General features: G+C 31.8%; 2 protein-coding genes across 2 annotated transcripts; one reads left to right on the forward strand and one right to left on the reverse strand.

Annotated features, from left to right (window-relative positions):
• Positions 1-10,160: 10,160 nt before the first annotated feature.
• LOC133201076 (homeobox protein zampogna-like) lies at positions 10,161-11,537 on the reverse strand. The gene is made up of 2 exons (XM_061336878.1): positions 11,160-11,537; positions 10,161-10,960 (listed from the first exon to the last, which is right to left on the reverse strand). Exons 1-2 carry the CDS (start codon positions 11,452-11,454, stop codon positions 10,554-10,556), a joined length of 702 nt encoding a protein of 233 aa, XP_061192862.1. The 5' UTR covers positions 11,455-11,537; the 3' UTR covers positions 10,161-10,553.
• An 8,142-nt stretch (positions 11,538-19,679) lies between these two features.
• LOC133201041 (uncharacterized) lies at positions 19,680-24,913 on the forward strand. The gene is made up of 4 exons (XM_061336844.1): positions 19,680-19,771; positions 19,954-20,053; positions 20,293-20,361; positions 23,206-24,913. The coding sequence occupies exons 1-4, from the start codon at positions 19,680-19,682 to the stop codon at positions 24,739-24,741; spliced, it is 1,797 nt and encodes a 598-aa protein (XP_061192828.1). The 3' UTR covers positions 24,742-24,913.
• Positions 24,914-25,364: the final 451 nt, after the last annotated feature.

Genomic DNA, 25,364 nt, shown 5'->3' on the forward strand with positions numbered 1-25,364 from the left:
CATAATTGCAGGAGAATACGCATAAGGTCTACAAGGAATCGCTTGACTTTAAATCCTGAATAAAAAGACTGAAAATTCTTCGTCAATTTTAGACGCAAAAATTTACTTCGATAACATTGTTGAGGCTGAAAACGACGGGGATTTTAACCTCACATTCTTGGACGACCAGAAATATAAAGAAAAGGGGAATCAAGATAAGTGTAAAATATAAATCAGCTTATAACGGTTAGAACTTCAAAGAAAGTTTTACTGAAAAGTAGGAAAATTGCGGTCCTAAGTGGCACAATCAATGAAACTGCTTCGGCGGAGAATTAAGTATTCCATGACTAAAACATCAAAGGAAGAATGCAAAAATAGGTATCTGTGAAACCTTACATGAATGGAGTACCTAAAGTTAGCTAGATCAGATACAGTGATTATATGATAGATAATTAGACACTTACCTCAGAAGAGTTGTAACCTGGCATCTTAAATCCAAGGCATCAACATGAAATTAGAAATCGTGTTACAAACACATATATGGAAAAATATTTTGTCCGACCACTTTAACATACACTTGTCTAAGATTGGGTCGATAGCTTACATGACCAAGGTTTGAATAGTCCGCTTTGAATATAAGGCTATTGTCATCAACGTCATTTCAGCTGCTATTAAATGTCCTAGTTTAACAATCAACCGAATCAGACTTTAAATTCAAGTCTGACTAGAAAGACAAATTCATAAAAAGTATTAACTCAATGTAAACATATTATCCATTTTAATGTGTGAAAACACTTAAAACTCCTTTTTATGGCAATATGTTATTATAACAGCCGATTTCACGAAAAATTTCAAGAAATTAAAACACAAGAAAATACAGAAATGCTGTAGCCCCGAACTATTTGTACAGTTGCTAAATCGTTTAACCTTTGTCAAATTGCTACTGGAGCGGACGAACCATGAGTACCAATAACTTCACAACACACAGAACACAGAACATGTATCGCCCTAGAACGAAAAACAATTTTGATTTTTATCTTCAAAAAGAAATAAAGGAGGTAATCAATAAAAAGAAAGTCTTGGCTCAGTTTTAAAAACAAACAATTATTTAGTCCTCTCGTTAACAAAGACATCTCATGTCGCACTTAAATATAAGCGTTATTGTGAAAACCAAGTTTCATGTCAACATCAAAATTTGTTGTCCACAGTTATAAAACATCAAACATTTTCACTTATTTCTTCTTCTGTCATTAACATACAAGTGTTTCCTTTTACAAAGTTCGCAGTCGCCTGGTGTTTGAAAAGTTTACAACCAAAACGTGTAAAAGAATTCTTTTGATGGCAGGGTGGTTCCTGTTTCTGACATTATTGTCGATGACCCGTGTGTTGAAATATAAAAACAGCAAAATATAATGAAAAAATGACCGCAACAGATGTTTATTGTCTATTCAATTTAAGACAATCGATTTCCCTGCAATTTAACATATTTTATTTAATTCTCTCCGGAAATGAATAAAGGACATTAAATAGGAAGTTGCTACGAATAGGTAAAGAAGGAAATATGAAAACATCAAATACCATGCTGCAAATATCGATTAAGTGATTAGGATAGTTTCAGCATACAACAGTATTTCTGTGATTTCTCACAATAATGTTACATTCGATCTGAAGTTTCTGAACTTTAACTTATTCACAAACTAAAGTTCACTTTATTTTATGGATTGTTAAGAATGTTAAGAAAGAACAGTATATAATTAATGATACATTAGTTGGCAAAAAAGTAATGAAGCAATATTTCACAACAGTAGAATGACCGAGTCTTAACAAATATCAAAGTCGAAGACCGACAACTCGTAGAAGTTTAATATATAGGATTCGTGGGGAAAAAACATTTAGTCGATATAATCATTGATAATTTAATACAAAAGGCAGTCGTTAGAAGCAAATTGCATGTTCCTCACAAAGGTGTGCATCATTAACAAATATTCTCGTTATCGAATGCATGTAAGCATTTTGACAAATAGCTATCTCGGGAAATCCCATTTTATACAGGCCCATAGAAACCGAGGGGTACTGGAGGGGTTATCCTCCCAACTGAAACTGTTTCTTTGTCAACAATTGACAACGAAGTGTGGGCCCTATCTGTAGAGTGATATTAATTTTTCGTTTGCTGGTGGTGTTTCTCAAAAAACATATCTAACCGTTTAATATTCGAAAATGTACACATAATGTAGACTTGGTATACAGTGTATATATTCAAACGATCTAATTTAGACTGCTTTCCGTCTTAACGAAACTATATCTTTGTTTTGATTGTGTCTGCTTCTTTGTCGTGTATTGTTTTATTATAATAATAATCTTCAATACTGTGACCATTACAGAAATGACATTTTCTGCAGCATATTTCTATTTATTTATTTATTTATTTTTTGTATCTTACGAGTTTCTAAATTCAAGCTGCAGTTTAACAAACAATCCTTCGTGTAACTTTGACCTAATCTAATTTATGTCACAAATTCCAAAACGATGTTGGATCGAATTGTAACTGCCCAAAATGACATTATACTACGATTCCGCAAATATGTTAACCTGGATCAAGGACCTGGCATAAGGTAAAATAAATGGTTTTCAAATTAATCTATATTTTAAAATAATTAAATAACTCAGTACAACAAGCACATGATAAAATATCGCTAATTATGACAAAAATGACACAGTCACTTGTAAAATAATTGATAAATAACTATCTGTATTACTGCATAAAAATGTAGGTAAGATATCAGTTAAAGCAATTTATGGCGTATCTGAGCTAGAAAATAAAAAAAATACGAAATTGAGTATTATAATAGATAAACATGATAAATGTTATTAACGTTCAAGTTAAAAAATTTTCCCGATTTTGAACTTGAATAACCTCATGTTTCCATAGTTAGATTGACTTTAAACTGTGTCTGTTTTTTAAATGAGGAGTCGGTAAATAAATCGGTTATTGTTTTAAATTTCTAATGTCTTTGAAACGTGATTGATTTAAATTGTGTAATTTACAGGAAAGTCTTATCTTTATATAAAGTAATAAAACAAATAGAAAGATCTCCTTAATTTTAGTTAATCTGAACTTATAAAAAATACACCATATATGACTTTAAATAGTATACACATACAAATTAACTATTCTTATTTTTTCGAAATATCACCCTATAGTAGCGACAGAACATAAAATGTTCTAAATGCTTATATAAAAGTTGTTATTTCCTATCTAGCTTGTAACACGAGATTTGATTGGTCACAAAGTCGGGTGTAAATTTCCGTACACCCGACTTGAGCCGATGTAACGACGAAAAGTGACCCCCGCAGAATATTGACCGAGGATCATTTTTCTATGTAGAAATTTGAACCCCCCCCCCCGTCAATATTCTACGTAGAAAAATGACCCACGTTTTCGTAGAAATTATGGCCTTTGGGTTATTTTTCTCCGTGTGGATTGTAGAAAAATGACACCATAGAATAATGACCCTCTGTCATTTTTTTGATAAAATATGGTTTTGTAAAGAATTTTTTTGTTAGGCAAATACATAGGGGTCATTAAAATCACAAAGTATTATTATATGAAGTGTTCATTTCTAAAAGCTTTAAAGTTTAAATAACAAAATTAAAGGTTATTACTATACTTTACATAAATAATACAAGGTGGTTTATCTTATTTAAAGGAAAACATAACAAGGTTTTAATGATGTTCTTTGACTATTAGAACAAGAATACGCGCTTTCTTTGATTTCTTTTATCACATTTAAGGTTTTCCATCCATAATAGGACCAAATTCTCCATCCTTGAATGTTCATCATGTACAGAATACTTTGATATTAATTTAAAGCATTTTATAGTACAAAAGGATTTACCGAGAGAAAGTTTCAAAAAAGTAATTTACTAAGCAGTTATTAATTAACAAAAATTGCTTTGAAGTCTATGGGGACAAGAAATGTTTTAAAAATAGAATGACAATTGAAAACTTTTTTTTTTACCAGATAAGTTTTTAAGATTAATTTTTTTATTAATTAAAAACAGATAACTCTTACCAAAATTCAAGATCATAAATAAGGACAGATCCCACCCTTCCGTGTTTATAGTAATAAATGGGAATTATGTCTAAATATACTGAGTATTCAACACCTACACATCTGATATGTATTCAATTTCATTGAAGCTTTTGCTATTAGGGATGGAATACCTTAATAATAATAACTTAAAAATTTTCAGTTTCCACAGTTTTAATTATCTTAATGTGCAAAAAATCAAAATAAAGTCTTCTTTCTTCTTCATAAGTTATTAGAAAGATTAACGTTTTAAAACTCTTCCAAATTAGTTTTAAAAATAGCGATTGTTAAGAAAATTTGATCTCATAATTATCTTTTAATTTCTATGAATGAAGTCTTAAACTTCTCATAAAAATATAGGGAAGATTAAATATGTGAAATATATAAATCTTAAAAATATCACACAGGACTGAATCAATATGCCTCTGACCTTCGATATCAGGGGCACAAAACGTGATTGATTAGTGTCTTTTGTTGTTTGCTAGTGTCAACAAAGCCTTCTCAAAATGAGGGTTTTTACAAAGAAAGAGGCGTTAACACAAATCTATACACGGTAATGTCATCTCCTATCCTTCTCCCCACCATTCCCCACACCTCTCCCTATCCACTTTCTCTCTCCTCACTCACTCTCCCATCCCCACTCCCTCCTCCACACTCTCTCTCCTTCCCTCTCTCCCCACTCCCATCCCAACTCTCTCCCTCCCACTCTCCCCACTCTCTGAGGGAGTGAGAGTGGGCAGAGAGAGAGAGTAGAAGAGAGGTAGTCTCTTTCTCTACCCACTCACTCTACCAACCCTCTCTCTCTCTCTCTCTCTCCCAAACTCTCTCTCTCCCACTCTCTCCCTCTCTCTTTATTTTTTTTTTGACCGTCTGACTCATTTATTATTAGGCCTTGTGAAAAAAAACTATAATATATACGCATAATACATATATGTTTCAAAGTTATTTATGATAAAATTAATGGAAAAAATATCTTTTCCAGAATAGAGACAAAATTCTTACTTTTAGTAGAAAAAAATTATAAAATGTTTATTCTTGATCTTTTTACTTTAAATTGGATTTGGCAAATTTGTTTATTTTTGCAAAAAAATGAATGTAATTTAAAATTATAAGGGCGATAACTTCAAACAACAGAAAATACTGCTTCCCTGTTCACAGTTTGTTCATTCCGTTATTAGCTTGTTTGCGCATTTAATTTTATATACTCAGAAAACAATATTTATATGCTTACTAACATGCAAGGAACGTATGTCAGCTTGAAATCTAAGTTGGATATTTTTTGTTGTACCGTTATGAAAAATAGATGTGCGGCTAATGCCCTAAATTATCCACATGCAGAGAAAAGATAAATATTCTTTATTTGATCTAGTATGTAATAAGGGTTTGACATTCACTATCCTTTTCCCTTGTATGCTTTCAGTTTACTATATTTTCATAATTTTTATCTTGTTCAGACATCGTGTCGTTACTTTCAATGGTAACCAAAATGCACTTGCATCATGACTCACTCGTTGTTCTACGGATTACCCGGCATTTCATATTTTCTTATTGCATATAAACGTTCGTTTGGTGTTTGTTCAAATACGTACTCTTAATAAACACTAATAAAACTATGTATAATCTTTACTTGTTGCAGGGTTCTACTCTGCTAACCATAGATTTCTACAGGTACTAAACGGTTTTGAATGGACAGTGTTAAATGATTAACCGTTGGGCTATCAACGCAATTTGAGTAAATGTTCACCTTATTACAGGTCCTAGCAAAACTTCTGGGAAAATTAAAATCATTCACGTAAGTAATAGAGCCATTCAATCAAAAAGAAAAAAGTCAAGCAAATTGAGGGCTTAAAAAATTGTACCAAAGTCGCCTCTGTCGTGCATAGGAACCCTCCTCAATCTACATGTACTGTACATAACATTATAGAGATTAAGTTTATAAATTGTAAAACACTTGAAGTAAGCATTTATTTCTAAGTCTGAAGGAAGAATTTAAGAAGGAATGCCACACCAATTTTTTTTTCATAGATCTTTAAGACATCCCCTTTAAACTATGGTTTCAGCATTAAAAGGCCGATATTAGCTCTCAATTTATTTTATAAGATTTTTTCCCCATTTTTTCATAGGAAAAAAAATAACAATTAAACAATTTCATTTCAATTTCTTTTTAAAATATGATTGACTCACATATTCTCCCTAGTTGTAACTAGTTTTATGAAGATTTTATCCATATGTACAAAAATATTTACAAATTTTGTGTTTTATATTCATAAATAATATTTAATTTAAAAAATTAAAATGTCACATTTTATTAGACATTCATATTATGCATTTATTAATAGCAAATTTTAAACCATTAAGCATCTTTGATTTGAACGTATTTTATTGTCTATTAACTTTACAAATGGGATTGGGCAAAAGCTCTAAAAAATTAATACGTCCTTTCCCTACATATAAATTATACCAAACATATTTACATATATGGGTTTCAGCTTAAAATAAATAAACACAGAAAAACATAATAATCAGAGGAACAATATTCAATTTAATATACTTTTTATATAACACACAAGCTGAATAGAATTCGTAAAAGTAATAATATCAACCAAAACAACCTGACATTTTAATAAATGTTTGTACAATGAAAAATAGGTATTCATTTTCAACATCGTTTAACGTTTCATCTCCCCTCAGTAAAGTGTGAGTATCAACAGTATGTAATTTTCCCATTCGCAGAAATGAGTCAAAAAATTCTTTTCTGGCCTCTGTTATATTTTTTGCATGAAAAGAAATGATGATGAGTATCCTCCACTCTTCCACAAGAACATAGGGGACTCTAAATTACATAACATCGAAAAAGATCGCTATATTAAGCACACAGTTGTGTCGAAGCCTTGTATGTAATATATTTAAGCGTCGAATCCCATAACTGAAATAAGAGGTTGGCATAGGTTTAAAGAAATGGACTTTTTAAAGATAGACAATGAGGAAGAATTTCTTACACTAAGAGGTAATGAGTTCAATTCGTCAATAACAAGGGGAATGAAAGTTGACTTATATGTTTGCAATCTGCATTAAGGTATCTCCAAAAATCATTCAGTCCAATTGATTTTCGTATCAATGACGTACATGTACACAACTGCAGCTAATTTAAAGGACAATAAAAGACAAAACCATCAGTTGAATGGTAATACTTACTTGAATGAGAATTCATACAAGAATTAATGATATTTATTCCTGGGCACCTGATCCCACCTCTGGAATTTCCAGGGGTCCGTGTTTTATGCCCCCTTCACAGAATTGATTTTTGGAGATCGATCACTGTTCGTTATCTTAATTCACCTTTTTCATCCTCAGTATCAATAAGAAATTTTTAAGTTTGCAAGAAAAGTTAACGTATGCTGATACTTCATGTAAAAATACAACCCTTTGCTATATTCAACAGGCGTACACAATTCTGGTTCATTACCCGCGAGTAGATATTGATACTTAAGGACATTTTGTATCAATATAATCACAGTAATGTTTAATTCTTCTTTGTTTTTGCATCGTTCGTTTAGTTTAAAAATTTAATTTAATATCGATGTAACTGACAATACAAATTCACCTATCTTTATGTCATGTGCTTGATAATACTCAAAAATACATGTTCATCCTATCCTGTAATTTTATCGTCGTTAGTAAATATTAAAACCATACTCGATGTGCTACCCTGTTTGTTAATCATATCAAATAAAGTACCTCGCTGGTAAAAAGATATCACTGCAGGCTGCAGTTTCCAGGAAACGAAATTTTTCTGAAAATTCTTGCGAGTTGAAACTTGTTTCATCATCCTTTGCATTAATGACCCTTCTTTACAGAAGCAAGTATTTTTACGACATGCCATCAATCAAGCTGTGCCTTTCTAAAGAGCCACTTTGTGGCAAATATGTTTAACATCCATAATTAATAGGTGATAACTGCTGGGAACTGAAGCGCATGACAATGACGTTATGGAAATATAGAACTCTTGTTCTTTCTGACAAACTGACTTTGGATACCCTTATCTGAAGGAGCTTGATATCAGGCTTCACATTGCTCTTTGTTTAATGTTCTTCTTTCTGATAAGCAAATATGTTAGCATGTTGCGACATTCTCATGATTTTTTCATTATTGGATACCTTTAAGATAAAAATGCATGTTCCCATATTTGAGTTACTATAATGTATGCTATACACTTACAAAATAAAATTCTCGACTCTTTTTTTTTTCATGGCTAGGAAACATCACGTACGATTTTCATTCTTTAAAAATCTACTTAATGCATTGAATTCTGTTACAAGTATATGTAACATATGCGTTGACAACGTGATAAAAAAAAATGTATAGGATTACAATAAATAGGATACAATTTTTACATTGGGCATCCTATTAAGAAAAAACATTTAAAGATTATGATAATTAAAAGTACTTATAATTATATATATATTTTTATACTTAATGTGGATAATCCTTGCCTATGAGTATGAAATTATTGAAATCCCTTGTAAATGACAAAATTATCAGCATCCTAAAAATCCAATCGCGGATTGCATGTCCACATAATAAAGGATAAACTATAGTTCATAACGTTTCTAATAGAGTGCTTTACCAATATTTTCCCCCAAGTTATAATGACACAGAAAGATTGTCATAACGACAAAGCCTGGGAAATTTTGTTAGTTAAAAAGATATGACGGAGTTCTGATATGCCCATACAAATTAAAAGATCAGTAGCTTTCACTTTTGTTTAGCACTAGGAACACTAATTAAGAACATGCTTTTCTGAAATGCCCCTCGAACAAAGTTTTGGGTAGTTAAGTTTATATAGTACATGTATTATATCTTTTGGAGGAAAATTATCGTAAATTGTGTATCCGATAACAGACAATCTTGAATTGTATATTTACAAATACAAGTTTTCCTATGCTGAAATAAGCGTATAAATTTGTAACATTCAAAATGTAACAAATATTGTAACATTTTCAATGTAGAATGAAGAATTTTTTTTTTATTATTACTGCTGTTGTCATTATTTTCTTTTCTTAATGTTTCTCTTCAAAAATGAATATAAATTTTTCATTAATGAGTGCAAATATGAAAATGAAAGCAATGGTTTTAAAATTTAAGAACGTAAAATATCTCTGTAGTTTTGACATCCATTGAATTTCGCTTAATTTTCAACAAAAAATAGAAGTAAAAAAATGAGGACGATAATCGATACAGTTAAGATGATAATCAAAACATTTAGGACAGTAAAAATTGAAGATTTGTAGAAGTTTTCCCAACTTTTTTTCTTTCTTTTTCAGGTATACATGTATATAATTTTTTTTCATCTTTCAAACAAAGCTATAAAAAAATAATTTCTAATCAGTAACACCAAAAAATGCAGATACCAAAAAGAAAATTACCGGAAGTATGTCTCTTGTATAGAATATATTTAATATTTAATGTTTAAATATATATCATGTAAGTCATTTTACGGTAATATTGTAATTTATTGCAATCATGTCTTTATAACTATACTACATGAGAAAATTTTAACTAGATAATCAAATTTTTATTGCAAAAATTCTCAATTATGCTAAACAAACACGTTCTAAGTCTCTTAAGGAACGATAAATAGGAAACCACATGGCGTGGCAATGAAATATAGCTAAATGTGTCTGTAAATGGTGGGGTGAGAAAAGCATCAATGTGTTTTCCGCATATTTTCAAGTTTCCTCATTTCAAGTTATAGCATAAATCTTTCATTCACTTTTATGATTTAACATATGTAAATTTTCTTTGAGTCAATTTACCAAACAAAAGGGAAATCACCTTTTTGAAGAGAGATTCGGTTATTTCTTGTGTCAAAAATAGTATCACAAATTATTTATTATAATCTTACATTGAACAGATAAAGATGCCCAAATCAAATGTTATTTAGTGTTTCTTACTTCGCAAAATGAATGAATATAGACAAACGAACAAACAAACAACAAATGTCACGTTCGATACACATGATTCAAATACAATGAAATATTCTGTTACGGTGTATAATCTCCTTCTCATTTTTTTCTCTTTCAGATATGCGTGCAAATCCTAGAGTATGTTTTTAAAATTTTCTTATTAATTAGCAGGAGGAATTCATTTTCATCGAGAACTATGAAGGTGACAAAGTGTAAAAAGTCTTTGTCGTTTCGTGTGGTACTAACTTAATTTCCGAGATTTCACTTAACTTATTAAGGAATTAAGAAGGCTATTCTGTTATCCCATAAAGTAAGTGTTTCATTTCCGGAACTGCATTGAAAGAGCCAGTCGGTACTCCATTGTGAAGAACTTTAACGATCGAACTTTGTGGGCAAAACATCCTAGTACAAATTTAATGTTTCCCTTCACAAATTGCAAAGAATGCAACTGTCTGTAGCACGTGGAACTAAGCGTGAATTATATAACAAATTATACGTAACTGAATGAAAACTATAATCATTGCACAAAGTAAAAATAACGATAGTCTAGATGACTCGGTATTGGTACTGATGGGTATATCATTGACCTTTGACCTTCTCCGTTAGAATAAATCCGCTTCCCGTCTTTTATTAGCAATGTCACGTCTGCTTTTTTGGCAGTGTTTATACACGTTTGTTCCTGAATTTGTCGCCGTTTTGTCTTGTAACGTCTGTTTTGAAACCATATTTTTATCTGTGTCTCTGTCAGTTTCAAGGTATTGGCTAAATCGGTCCTTTCAGGGCCGGACAAGTAGCGCTGGTGCCGAAAACGCCGCTCCAACTCGAAAACTTGCGCATGCGAAAACGCTGCTCTTGATCTTTTCTTTCTTGGTTTACATGGTAGGATCTGTTTTATTTGTACTTCGTCCAGTCTGTCACTCTCTTCTAAAATTATAAACATATTGGTTTTCTGATTGTGGTAATTGTTATTGCCAGTAACTTAATTATAAGTATCTTCACATTTTGTATTTTTCTTACTAAAAAAGGAAAAGAAAAATCCTAATTATCTAGTTCATTCTATGAGGAAGAAAACAGAAAAAGAAGAAAATAAGCTACTTTTAAGAATGTAAGATATGTAACTTACGGTTTTGTAAAGCATCTTGGTTAGATTCTGTCTCTTGAGATACTTTCCTGGGGAGTTCAACATCTGATGTCCAAACAGAAGTAACGTGTGACATTGTGGACACTTCTGAATCCGAATCCGTACCCTCCACATCTACACAGTCTGCAGGCTCAGGACTCGCAGAACTCAGGCGTAGATCCGAAATTTCGCTGAAGGACATTTCATCACTTTTCTCTTCCTTCTTTTTAGGCTTAGAAAATACACTTCCACTTAGAATATTTTCAATCGTAAAAGGCGTATTTTGAAGTCCTTGCATTTTTCAGAAGAATGAATTTGAACCACAGCAAAAATTTACACTAAGTCTGTTAATTTTCTAATATTGTTCCAAGGTACTTTAGAAGTAAATTGTGTTTTGCATATTTATTTTCAGAAATAGCCATGACCGCGCCCCCTCGCTTTATCTGTTTTCTGATTGGCTCCACGATCCACTAAAAGGGATTTATATAACGTTAGAGATAAGATGGAATGTAATCGAAATCCAGAAGGGTGAAAAAGTTTCAAAACGTCAAGATTATATGCCTTTTCTCCTTCGCAGACGGTTAGGGATCACAAATGTTCAACATTTCCCTTCTGGTGGAAAACTAAAATAAATATAAATCATTTGATGATCGTGGGATGAAAGTCGGAAAACAGACAAGCAGGTTTTTAATAAAGTGAGGGTATAATTTACAAGAACAATTTGTAATGGATTAATAAGTGTTGATTAAAGTCCTAATCCTTCAGGGTTAATTTGTTTACAATTTGTAGAGATTGTTCGACAACAGGCGCAGCATGTGATATAAACAATTTATCTTGGAAACAATTTACAGAATTTCTCTGTGTATATTTCTAACTTGCAATAATGAAGATATCTCGACAAACTTTCAATCCCATTTCTCTAAGTGTTGTTTGGACAAATTAGCGGCCGTCGCTTTTCCTGTTTTAAAAACTTCTTCGAAAAATAAAACTATGATGGTTATCAGGTTTTCTCTTTGGGTGAAGATACTATAAGGGGTTGTCAGTACACATGTCACTTTGATAGACGTATAAACGAGTCAATTCCAAATGGCGAGTGCCGTGTTTCAATGTCAAAAGATTATCATCAAATAAGTGGGAGGTCAGCTCGGGGTCCCGAACCTTTCCCGACGAATTCCGAACTCTCAGACATGCAGGATCAGAGAGAGGTCCGTGGAATCAGATAAGAACTGTAGTGATTCTATAACAGGCACTTGTCGCTTTTATTTTAAGTATTTATCTGTAAGAGCACACATTAGAGCCAAGGTATTATGTAATACGGACCGAACTTAATGTGCCAAAGTCCTATTATTTTCATATCTTATAAATTAATAAATTGCAGAAGTCATGAAAATTCAGTCATGATATTTAGATTTTTTTTGTGTCAAACATGATCCTATAGCTACATATTAATCTATATAGGGCATTATTTTGATTTACTTTGAAGTTGATTATCTTTGAATGAAATGAATAAATCAATTTATAAATTTTAGACGTACTTCTGAATTTGATAATACAAACCTCAGAACTTTATTTTCAACTCTAATTCAATCATCTATGTGATGCTATGTAAAATTTTCTTTAATCGAGTCAAGTGATTAAAAACCTTTATGTATTAAAATGTTTATTGTTTTATTTTCAAAATTTCCCGTTTTCAAAATGTGAACAAATCAAGTAGCTTAAACTCAAGATCGCAGATTATCATTTATAAACCAATAAATTTGTTTTAATGGTGACATCTAATGCCCTTTGTTCGTATCAGCGGAAGGGAAGGATCCCCCCATTTGTGAGTATTCAGTACAGAATTTTATTTACATCGGGTTTGTTATCACATGATTACGACACGAGGAAGGTAGTGGATTTCATCTTACTTTAACCAGATGCAGATTACATGGACCTTTTGGTGATTTTTATTTTGCTAATCAACAACTCTAATTACATTGAGTAGGCAAATAATCGCTTAAGCGTCAATTAAGCCTGTGAAGCTGTTAATTGTGACGGCTTTAATGGAAGCTGAACAATTTCCAGATAAGGGCGAGTTCAGATTAATAAAAGTAAAATGTTTTAGGCATAGTGTAGCTTTTGATATACTCAACACTTGGAAATCTTTAGTCGTCAGCCATTGCTTTTTTTATAGTATGTTTCAATTCATACTTAGGCCAAATAAAAAAATATGTGTGGTTCCGGTTACCCGACCTTCCCTATTTTATACCTCCCGACCCTAAACTTTTTTTGGGCAATTTTCATATTTTTTCTGGAATTTTCCCCGATTTCCATCAATGGCTCCGGTTTAAGTTTTAGTTTCAGCAATGACGGCCTCCTTGCAAAACATAGTGCAAGTGTTTAATAGTATTAAGTCCAAAGCGAGCTAGCATGTAGGTGTCCCCTACCAATATTGACTAGTATATTATCACATCACATCTAAATGCCACTTGCAAAGCAGTGTTAGGTAGGCTATTATTTAAAAAAAATTAAGAAAATCATTTTGTTAAAAAAAAAAAAAAAAAAAATTCCCTACCTACCTACCCAAATTTTTTTGGAAGTGTAACCGGAACCACACATATTTTTTTTGTTTGGCCTTATATAAAGAATAAATGGGATTGGCGTTGCAGATTTTTTTCGTAAGAAAAAACCTCACACTTTTTCGACAGAATTTTTTTTAATCACCCTTGATACTACGTGCCTCTGGATTAAATTGAAAGTATATTACAAACAAAATGTACAAAAGCGAAAAAAAAACACGTATTTCTTTTACATTTCTGTTTCGTTATGTACACTTACATGTATATATATGTTCATAATGCGAGCACTAGAGACTGCTAAGAATTTATAAAACAACACAAGAGACAAATACAGTTATTTTATTATGTAACTTAAATTTGATTTTCAGTAAAACCATAGGAGAACAAAGACAAAAATATTCAAAAACAAGTCTAAAACATATATATCCTCTATGCTTAGTTAACTTGATCCCCACTTAAATTCGCCCTGGAAGACAAACGTCTTGGAGGTCTATCAGAAAAACCTAGCTGGTGTAGTTTCAATATTGGCGGAATTAAAATTTCCAATATTTTGTCATCATTTGGATCAAATGGGATTGCTATGAGGACTGAATTGCTTAAAAGCACCTGTAAATATTTAGATTAATCTCAGTGTCAACACTTCTTTGTTACTCTTAGATTAAAAATTTCGAAAAGGTATCAATTAAAATATATTCTGCTTTCTATTTAAGGCTTTGTCATATTAAGGGTTAGTAAAATCAATCTGTTTTCACTTTTGCATTAAGCAGATGTTCTGTTAATTTGGGAACATACCTCTATCACTACTTGTAAATCACCCTCTCTTGTTTTATTCTACTCGTGTATTAAGAATTACTCTGTTGTTCTGATAATCATTTAAAAGAACTCCAAGACTGTAGAATATTGCTTTGTTTTAGTATCATAAACAAATTTTAAATGGATATATGACCTGCAAGATTTTTTTTCAGCACAACATTATCATGATTGTACAATAGATTTGATCAATGAAAAAAAAAGAAGATTGTGAAACACTGATGCCACCATACAGCATTCCATGGCGAGGGTTAGTTTCTCAAATGCAAATCAAACTCCAAGGTCAACAGATCAAAAATGTTGGAACCCAAAGAAATTTAAAGGTCTTGTCACAAGGAATACACCTGTGAAAGATGAAAGCCCTAGCACCATCCATTAATAAGTTATGGCCAAGGTTAAAGTTTTTCAAAATAGGTCAAACTCCAAGGTCAAAGATCAAAATTAATGGTGCACACAGAAAGATCTTGTCGCAAGGAATATACATGTGAAATATGAAAGCCCTAGCGTCAATCATTCAAAAGTATGTCAAACTCCAAGGTCAAGGACAAAAAAAAATCAAAATCAAAACTATTGGTACCTTAGGGAAGGACTTACTACAAGAAATAAACGTGAAATATGAAAGCCTTGGCGGCAACTGTTCAAAAATTATGATCAAGGTTTAAGTTTTCATAAAGTTGGTCAAACCCCAAGGTCAAGGTCAAAATTAATCAAAATTGTTGGTACCCAAAGGAAGGTCTTGCTACAAGGAATATACATATGAAATATAAAAGCTCTTGAACTAATTGTTCAAAAAGTTATGGCCAAGGTTAACGTTTTTCAAAAGTAGGTCAAACTCGAGGGTCAAAAATTGTTGGTACCCAATGGGAAATCTTGTCACAAGAAATACACATGTGAAATATGTTTGTTTGTTTGTATGTTGTTTAACGTCCCTCTCGAGAATTTTCACTCATATGGAGACGCCACCACTTGCCGGTGGAGAGCTGCAAATTTTGTACAATACTCGGCACTTACGGCCATTGATCAGTGAGGGATTTTTATCGTGCCAGCACCTACTGCGACACGGGACCTCGGTTTATACGGTCTCATCCGAGGACCGGTCTCCACGTCCCACAGTGGGATTCGAACCCGCGACGTAAGGATCAACTCCTTACACCGCGACTCTAGAGCAGACGCTCTAGCACCAACTGTTCAAAAGTAACGGCCAAGGTTAAAGTTTTCCAAAAGTAGGTCAAACTACAAAGTCAAGGTCAAAAGGACAAAATTGTTGGTATACAAAGGAAGGTATTGCCACAAGGAATATAAATGTGAAATATAACTTGCACAAATTGTTCAAAAGTTACGGCCAAGGTTAAAGTTTGGTAAAATTTTGCAAAAGTGGGTCAAACTCCAAGGTCAAAAGGTCAAATATATCGGTACCCAAAGAAATGCCTTGTCACAAGGAATGCATGTGTGAAATATGAAAGCCATAGCTCCAACCAATCGAAAGTTATGAGCAAGATCCTCTGCGGACAAACAGACAGACAGACGGACGGAAAGGGCAAAAACTATATGCCCCCGAATCTTCGATTACGGGGTCATAAAAATACTGTCCATTACTTCTATTTCTTTTTTCACAGAAATGAACTCTGTGCAGAAAATTATATACGCGATTTTTTTAAGCTCATATTCTCTTACAAATAAAACATCTTCCGAGATATTTAATTATCTGCAAGAGCAAGTCTAGCTAAAATAGCTGTTAACCCTTTTGTTTAAACGTGTGTCTTAGTAAAACTATTCGAAGTTTACTTTGAGATTAAAGGAACAAGGATATACGTACCCATCCGATGATTCATGTATGAAACTTCAACAGACTACTTGGGGTATTACTGTGGGGGCTATCAACTCAAAGCTATCCCACGAGCGCCTACCCTAGGTGGCGGATCATTATAAGCGTCAAGGTCATACACCAGGTCAACAGACGTCATTTGTCATTTACTCTCAAAGAATGTGTTTGTAAAATAAAGAATCGTGGATTATGTAGAAGGAGAAGCTCTAAATCGTTAATATGTCTACAAACAAGTCATTGGTGATTGTATAAAAATACGAATTATTACGAGGTACTGTCTATAGTTTTCATTTTGTAGAACCTGACAGGTATTTCTAAAACTCTAGTTAGTTATATATTTATCATGTAATTAATGTATGTTTAAAACAAACATGTTTGTATATCAATATTTTTTTTTCTATATATAGACCTTGACAGTTGTAGCCATTTATGGTGAGAACCTCGTAAGTTGTTAGAACTTGTGTTCAAACCATTTGTATATCATTTATACAATAAAATATGTTCAAACCACAGGTATTTTTACCATATATTTCATCTTCTTAAATATAGTACGTTCACATTTATTTATTTTTTTGTATAGTCATTGATTTTTTAATGGAATATATTAAGGTTAAAAATATATAAACTCCATTCTTATTTTTTATCCTGTAGTCAAGAAATTTATCATAAAAATCTCAAGGAATGAAGATTAGGAAAATATCCATTGACATGTTATCTCCGTGCGATTTTTCCCTCTGATTCAAAAACAGCACAAGTGGTGCCTTGTTTTACATGACTTTGTGTCACCCAATGCAAGTTCTCTCAACAGGATTCACTAAATATTAGGGTTTGAAGCATGTAGTTTAAAATGTTATAATATTGCTTTTTTGTGACGGAACAGATTTAAAAAAAAATAAGAATAAGAAAGTTATGGAACGATAACTTAAATTTTGATGTATCATTATACTTAAAAGGTAACTTGAAATTAAATCGTTTTGTGCAACAAATTTTATTTTATGCTTCTAAATATATTTATTTTATTTTTTAATCTCTTAAAGCTATTTCTATGCAGGAAAAATTCAAAATTATACGAGGAACACAAGGCATTTCGAAAGAAACCTTGTAAATTTCCCTAAAAGCTTCCTTCCATACCATTCAATGTTTGCATCGAACATATATCTTGTGAGATGTGTTAAATTGCAAAGATAGATATATGTAGTTTCAATTTGAAGCTATTTTCAACCCAAAATATTATTGAAAAGCACATACTCAGTATGTTTTTTAAATCAACTTAAAACCAAAATATGAACAAAATATGCAACTTTTAATTTTGTAAGACCAATTTTATCCCTTGAAAGATATTAATTATGTTGATGAATTGCACCAAAAAAAAAAAATAATAAAAAAATTATATATATATATATATATATATATATATATATATATATATATATATATATATATATATATATATATATATATAGATAGATAGATAGATAGATAGATAGATAGATAGATAGATATATATATATATATATATATATATATATATATATATATATATATATATATATATATATATATATATATATATATATATATATATATATATATATATATATATACTACTTTTTAAAATAACAATTAGAAGTATGGAATCAATTTTCACTGATTATCCGCGAATCGGTAGAGAGCTTGGCTTTGAATACTTTAAACATTATATGGTAGAAAAAATTTCAACTCTGAACCTTTTTTTTCACTTATTCAATTATCGACGACAATGACTCTTTAAAATCCTGAATTTACCCTTTAATTATGTAATCTTCAGGCGCTTGCGCATTATGTTGTTACATGTACCAGGGAGAGGATCGAATTTTTTAAAAATAAGTTCAGTAAATAAAATTAAAAAAAAAAAAACAACAACAGAAAAACAGTTAATCGAAGAAAAAAATTCATCTTACACGTAGATATTTGCTAAAACTTAAATCGGCACTTTCTATCAATATGTATATATAGCAAACATTATTCAATGTAATATTCAAGGTTTAACCCTGACCCATAGCGGGATGAGGGGTGGATTAAAATCCCTTTGCTACCGATGTTCCGTGCTTCTAAGAAAGAACAAGCATTTTGTGAGAATTATTCATAAAACTATTTAATAATGTTTATACGTACATATTATTAAAAAAAACATTTTTAAAAAAAATCTTTTTATTTTTCACATGTAAGTGTGCGCCGTGGTTACAAAACATGTTGATTTTAAAATGAAGTAAATTAATTTCTATTAAATCGAATGGAATGAAATTTCGCAGATCAACAAAACAAATATTTTTACACATCATATTTTGCTTATTTTAAATTTCTTGGAAGTAGTAAAACAAAGATTGACATCGTCCACGAACTTTTCGAACAACCCTCGTAATTCATTTATCGTTTTTTTTTTCTTTCCAATATCCCTGCTTTTTGCAAATCCTCAAAAGTCGCCACGATTAATGAAAAAAATAATACTCTATTAAAACTTAACTAAGGATACATTACACAAACAAAAATTTGATGCATTCTTGGTATATATTTTTTGACTGATTTTGAATAGAAATGACATTAATAACAAATCCTTAAAATATAAAGAAATCGTAAGTTTTCTTTGGTACTTAGACCATTTTGTGTCGTTTTCTGGTTTGAACATATTTTATTGTAGTTTTTAATTACAAAGGGATTGGGCACAAGTTCTAAAAACTTATTAAGCCCTCTCCCTACATGTAAATGACAAAAATTAAATTAAATCGACAAATTGTCGTTTTCTATGTAATGCTATAAAAATTTGGCACAATTTTTTTATCATTGCAACAAAATCCTACATTCTTTCACTTTACCTGGTAAACATTATTCAGGTTACCTATTTGAATATAACTTTATGAGAAATATTGCTGATTTATGAAATAAAAACTTATTTATCCTTAATATATGTATCATTGTTTTCGGTACACTTTGAAATTGATATTACAAGTACATGTATCTGTATAATTCATTTATACGTCCTCCTCCAAATTTTAGTTTTATTACTTGAAATAATATCTAAATTAAATTTTGGTATGAGATTACTTTTCACATGATTTTAAATTGCATTCCATGAAAATGCTTCATTTTTTACGTAAGTCTTATCGTCAAACAGTCTAATTCAATTAGCCATAAAGTGCGGGGAAAAGCAAGTTTAAATCAATTACGACGTCATAATGGATCTTAAAGACAAGCTTTAAGAATCCAACGTCATGAACAATTATTTGACGTCACAAAGGTTAAACTGCGAATTTCGGGTAAAAGATTCCAGCCTTGGTTAACAAAGCAGGGAAAATGTCAAACAAAAGGAAGATTTTTTATTTTGGTGGCGCAGATGCTCTTTTGACTGGTGTCACCACTCACAAGCTTGTGGATTACATTTACTGGTAAATATATACATGTACTAGTATTTTAAGAATGAAATGGAGTTAATTCCAAGAAAACAAACAATCCTGAAACAAAATTGAAAAGAGTGATAGATATTTATTTCAAAACTTTTTTTGTTTAGTATCTTAGAACTTAGTTAACGAAAATAATTAACAGCTGATTTTCTCATTTTTATTTGCAGTCGGGAACCCGATCAGTCATTCCTGGAGACAATTCTTCAAACTCTTGGCCTGCGAAGAGTTCCTGAATCTGTGTGCCCCACGTCTTGTGGAGTCATTCTGGTATAGTGTTCGGCATTTCATTCACTTAATTCAAGTTTAGGACAATTAGTTACAAATGTCATCAGAATCTGGATTTCAAATAATATGTTACTTTTCTTCCTCATACTTTTTTCGAGAATACAATGAAAGAAAATAAATTTTAGGGAAAAATTGCAAAATATCATCAATTTTTACACATTTCTGCAGTGGTTTTGCAGTGCTATTTTATAGAAATATTCTTATTGGAGGTTTTATTTTAGATTGTTTTCGGATGGATTGTACTACAGATAATTGTTGTAATTTTCTACAGAAAGAACAGCGTGCTGAGCGTAAGTATTCTACGTAATGATAACCGATTCACTCTTTTACCCCGCACTTTTTACCATGTGATGCTTTAGTGTATTAATATCTGACTACTGATGACCAGGCAGTCTTCATTAAACAGTGAAACACATAACTCATGCTTTTATTTGAATATCTTTAAAACAAGGATAACATACTGTGGATTGATTCTGTTTACACAACTTCATAATCACTGGGTATTCTTATATATGTTATACATGTATTTGGAATGAAAAAGAAACTGTTAAAGGAAAGTGAAATTAATACTAATGTTGTCAAAGGAAGATTAAAAGAACAGTTTATTTATGCACAGAATTGGTCAAAAGATATTGTCATTGAAAATTCATCCAAGAATCATATGTATAATAAATCTATCAAAGTCAATTTTAACGATATAAAGGAAAGTTCATATCTGTTTGAATGTAAGTGCAAAAAGGTCAACCAGGGCAACATGTGTCTAGGATGTATAAATATTTGCTTTTGTGATTTAAAATGTAATTTAGAAGAATATTACAAAGAATTAACTCATTTTCTGTGAAATATTTTTATGAATTCTTTGATAATCTCTCTTAGTCACCATATTCTTCAAAAGTGCATCCTTTGTAAAGGAAGGGGGGTAGGGTAGGGTGTAAGATAATAAACTTGCGCCAGGTTGAAATTAAACCCCATTATGTAGTATGATTTTTTTCTGAAATTTAAGATACCTATTGACTAACTATAATATGCAATAAAAAAAGAAATTTGATGGGTAATTTTTTCACAGTGGAAGCAGAAGTGTGAGTCTTTGAGCAATGAATAGGCAATATTTTAACGTAATTTGACCATGCATCTTGGTGAATGTAATTCTGTTTTTTGTTTACAATGCTCGATACTTTTAAGATTGATGTCAAATATTAATTCATATAGACAGATGTTTGAATTCATATAAGACAAATGATAATTAATATATCAATAAAAATTTTATAGCCCTTTTCATTTCTTCTTCTTATATTATTTTACCCTGCTTTTTCAGCTCTTCGGTGGGTTCTGAAGGCTATATTAAAATAATCAAATTTCTCTTAAACTAGCCCGATGACCTACCTTGAATTTTTAATATGATTTAGAACAAAGACTCAACACAAACATATATAAAATTCAGAAAATTTTAGTGGTTAGTTTTTTTGTTGACAACCTATCAATCTCTACCTTAAGTGTAGTACGAGGGGCATTTGAAAAGTTCTGAGAACAGTTTGATAAAATATTAACCTTTTAATGGAAATTACTGAATATGCTATTATTGGACAGAAAACAAAAATATACACATATTGTGACGTTACTTTGTAATTTTTATTACGTAATAACTCCGAAAATGACGTCAGAATCTCTAATGTCTAGCATACTTACCATAAAAATGACGTAACAAGATACGCAATTTCAGTGAAGTAAAATTCTAAAGTCAACTTTTGTTCATTACTCGGATGCAAGCTAACAGATACAACTGCCAGTTGGAAAAATGTCTATCATATGAAGTTATATTCAGGGGCTCCTATAGTTCTGAGATGGTTTAAGAGTGTGTCAAACATAGCATGTTATTATCGAATCGCGCGCAAAACATTGGGTAAAAAAAACGCTAAAGTGAGAAAATCACAAAGTTGACAATAACAGGAGAATAGTGGACGGTGTTACAGAGTTTGCTGGCATTAATTCGTCAGGTGTTTTGACCAATTTTGCGGGAACGATTAAAGCTCAAGAGAGGTTAAGCGAATGGTGTCCTATATTTTCTCGTAAAAATCAAAATGGCGCCGGTGTAGTTCTGACCTCACCGTAACTCGATATGTTCGAAAATTTTAAATCATGGAAAATAAATAAGATTGTACATGGCAATGAAACTCAGATTTATTTTTTATTTTTTTGAGTCGAAAGTCAAAAGCAATTGTGAGTTTTGGATCGCCGAAGTTGAAATACTGTGAAAAAAATATGCACAGAAACAAGTCCAGGGGAAGACTTTTGTACGTCCTATTCGTAAACGGTAAGAGTCCTGATACTCAAGATACATTTGTGGAAAACTGCATTGTTACACTTCAGTTTTATATAGAATATCTTTTATTTAATATAGGGGAGAACTATATATTAAATAGACCGAAAATCCATCTATATCATATAAATAAAAATCTTTTATGAACGCCATAGATAAAATTACCGTGCTTATTAACCAAGCAAAAAATAAGATATGGAATTGCTGATTTACCGTACCATCGTTACAGTCTTTCTCTACATCCATGCAAATTTTCTTTGAAATATCCGTTCAAAGAAGCCTTTGACAGCACTTTTTCGATGTTCTCATATGGACAAAAAACGCGACTTTTCAGTATGCTAAACATTCGAGATTCTGACGTCATTTTTGGAGTTATTACGTCATAAATATAAGAAAATGACGTCAATATAAGTGCAAATTTTCCAGCTCTTTTCAATGGTATCAAACTTATTAACTTCCGTGAAATGGTTAATATTTTAGCAAGCAATTCTCAGAACTTTTCAAATGCCCCTCGTACTTTAATATTCTGATAAAAAATGTTAGGCAGCAGTGTATAACATAAAACTTAGTTGCATGATCTGGGTTTTAGAACCACAAGGAGAAGGGACATGGTGGAGCCCAGTTCTGTTTTTAACTAAAAATTTTACCGAGTTTGTGAGCGATTAAAAAAAAATAGCATGCACCCTTAAAATTACCCATGTTTTTTACACTTGTTTAAAAAAAATAACTTGATTGCTAAAGTATTACCTCATCGCTCTTGAAGAAATTTAAAGGTTGATTTATGTTATTTATGTATTTGTTTATTTATTGATTTCAGGACACAGTGGTTCGGAATTTACAACATTCCAAGTCAAATACAAGTAGTGTAACTGTTGTTTCGCCCTTTGATGCAAATGGTGCCTCTGAAAAAGTTAGAACCTGTGTTTCAGAAGGAGAGATTTATGAAAATGAATCTGTAGACATTGTCTGTGTGAAAAATAATGTGATCGATCTGTCCTCTTCATCTCATACTGCAGGATATGCATCAGATGACCGCAACACTGATACTGTTTTGGAAGTTGAATCTTCGTGGATAGAATCGGCGAGAGAAACTTCAAATGTATCTGTCAGCAATATCGTCATTGAGAATGGTACATTTGAAACATCAGAGAAAGATTCAGACTCTATCCAAGAGAAAGACATTCTTACTGAATCAATTCAGGCTTCAATCACAAAAGATGTTGTGGAAGAAATGGAAGATAAAGTATTCGATTCCTCTGGTGCATTACAGCAAAATCCAACTGTCTGGAGTCAATACATAGAAGAAAATTCCGAGGATAGTGATGATAATGTGGAGTATGCTTCAGATTTTGCCGAAGGATCCACGGAATCCGACGAGGAGGTCTTATGGATTCCAAAAAAGACTAGTGCAGATGAGGGTAGTCCTAATGAAAAAGGTAAATCAGAATGGAGTCAACCTGAATTGCATTGTTTGGATGTCAGATCTGTCAAAGAAGGCAGGGAAACCTTGATTGAGAGCGTTGAGAAGGGAACCATGCAGCCCGAGAACATTGGGACATTGCGAAGATTAGAGGAAACAAGTGTCAATGTGTCTTGCCAAAATCCTACAGAGAACAACCTGTTGTTAGATGTGCAATTGGTGGAGAACAAAGGCGAAACTCGAAGTTTTCCCAGTATGAGAAATGATTCTGATTTTGGATACACATCGGATATTTCTGATGATGATATTGCTCATGCATCTGAAGACAGTGGAAGTGAAACAGATGCCGAGGTGGAAGCTATATGGCTTTCTTCTCTTGCTGTCGAGGGTAACACAGAGTCATCTTCACCACCACACAAAGATGAGGATGAATGTAAAGATATTATTCATGAAGTTGTTGCTGACTCCAAAAGACCTGCGATAGAAAACATGGATACTGATCTGGGAGATGAGATACAACTATCGATTCCATCCTCTGAGAGTGCATTAGAATTCACAGAATCTTCCTTTTCCAATGGTGTCGACTCTACCAGGAAAGAATCATTACAGCAAATTTTTACGGAGGATATCGATCCCGATGATGAATACTTGGTTCGTTGTGAAGAATCGGATGAATCCGAAGATGAAACTGATGTGTTGAACCAAGGGCGAAGACTTCCAACATTAGATGATGATTTTGAAGATCTATTAAGTGCACCATTTGAGAGCCCTTCTCAAACTGATCCAAACTTAGATCTATTTAAGAATGTACCAAAATGTGTTGGGTGCGGAAGTTACTTTGCTACATGGCGACTTAAAAATTGTGCAGCTTGTCGCAAACCTCCTAGGCATCCTAATATATGCTCAATTAAGAAGAATAAAAATCGTTGTTAATTTATAAGGTATTTGCAATTTTAATTTTAAAAAGATTCTGCCATGGTCGAAAGCGTCGCAATTGATTATATTAAACATGTTTTGTATGCATGAAATCATATCCTCGATTTCCCAAAATAAATTTTATGTTGCCTTTCCTTGAAGTTTAAATAAACAATTTTACTTTTGAAAATTTCTTCATGTTAATACTTTAATTAACATTGCACTGGTGAGAGAGTTTCTAGAGCAGTCCATTTGAGTGTACATTAAATAATCAAAGTACTAATACGAGTTGACGGTCTTTCCAACCTCATCTGATGTTCGTGTCATCTTTATATGATTGTCAAAAGTATGATCTTTATGATGACAAAATACAATAAATCTGTTTAGAGAAAAAAAGTAGTTTTTCCAAGGTATTCTAATGCCCAGTTCCTTGTTTATGAGACAATTTATGTAAAGTATTATATTTAGCGTGTTCTATATTTTGCAGATATTGATTTTTCATACAAGTTAGCATAGGTAGATCTGATTTAGCGCATTCCTGAATGTATATATATATTCATAGATATATAGCAGAAGATGCTCTCCACCAAAAAGGTAATAGATATGATACACATGCAGCCACAAGTAATACGTGTAACAGT

The sequence above is a fragment of the Saccostrea echinata genome, unplaced genomic scaffold (assembly GCF_033153115.1).
Source record: "Saccostrea echinata isolate AGI-Se365-2 ecotype Australia unplaced genomic scaffold, CSIRO_AGI_Sech_v1 ptg000042l, whole genome shotgun sequence".
Classification (NCBI taxonomy): domain Eukaryota; kingdom Metazoa; phylum Mollusca; class Bivalvia; order Ostreida; family Ostreidae; genus Saccostrea; species Saccostrea echinata.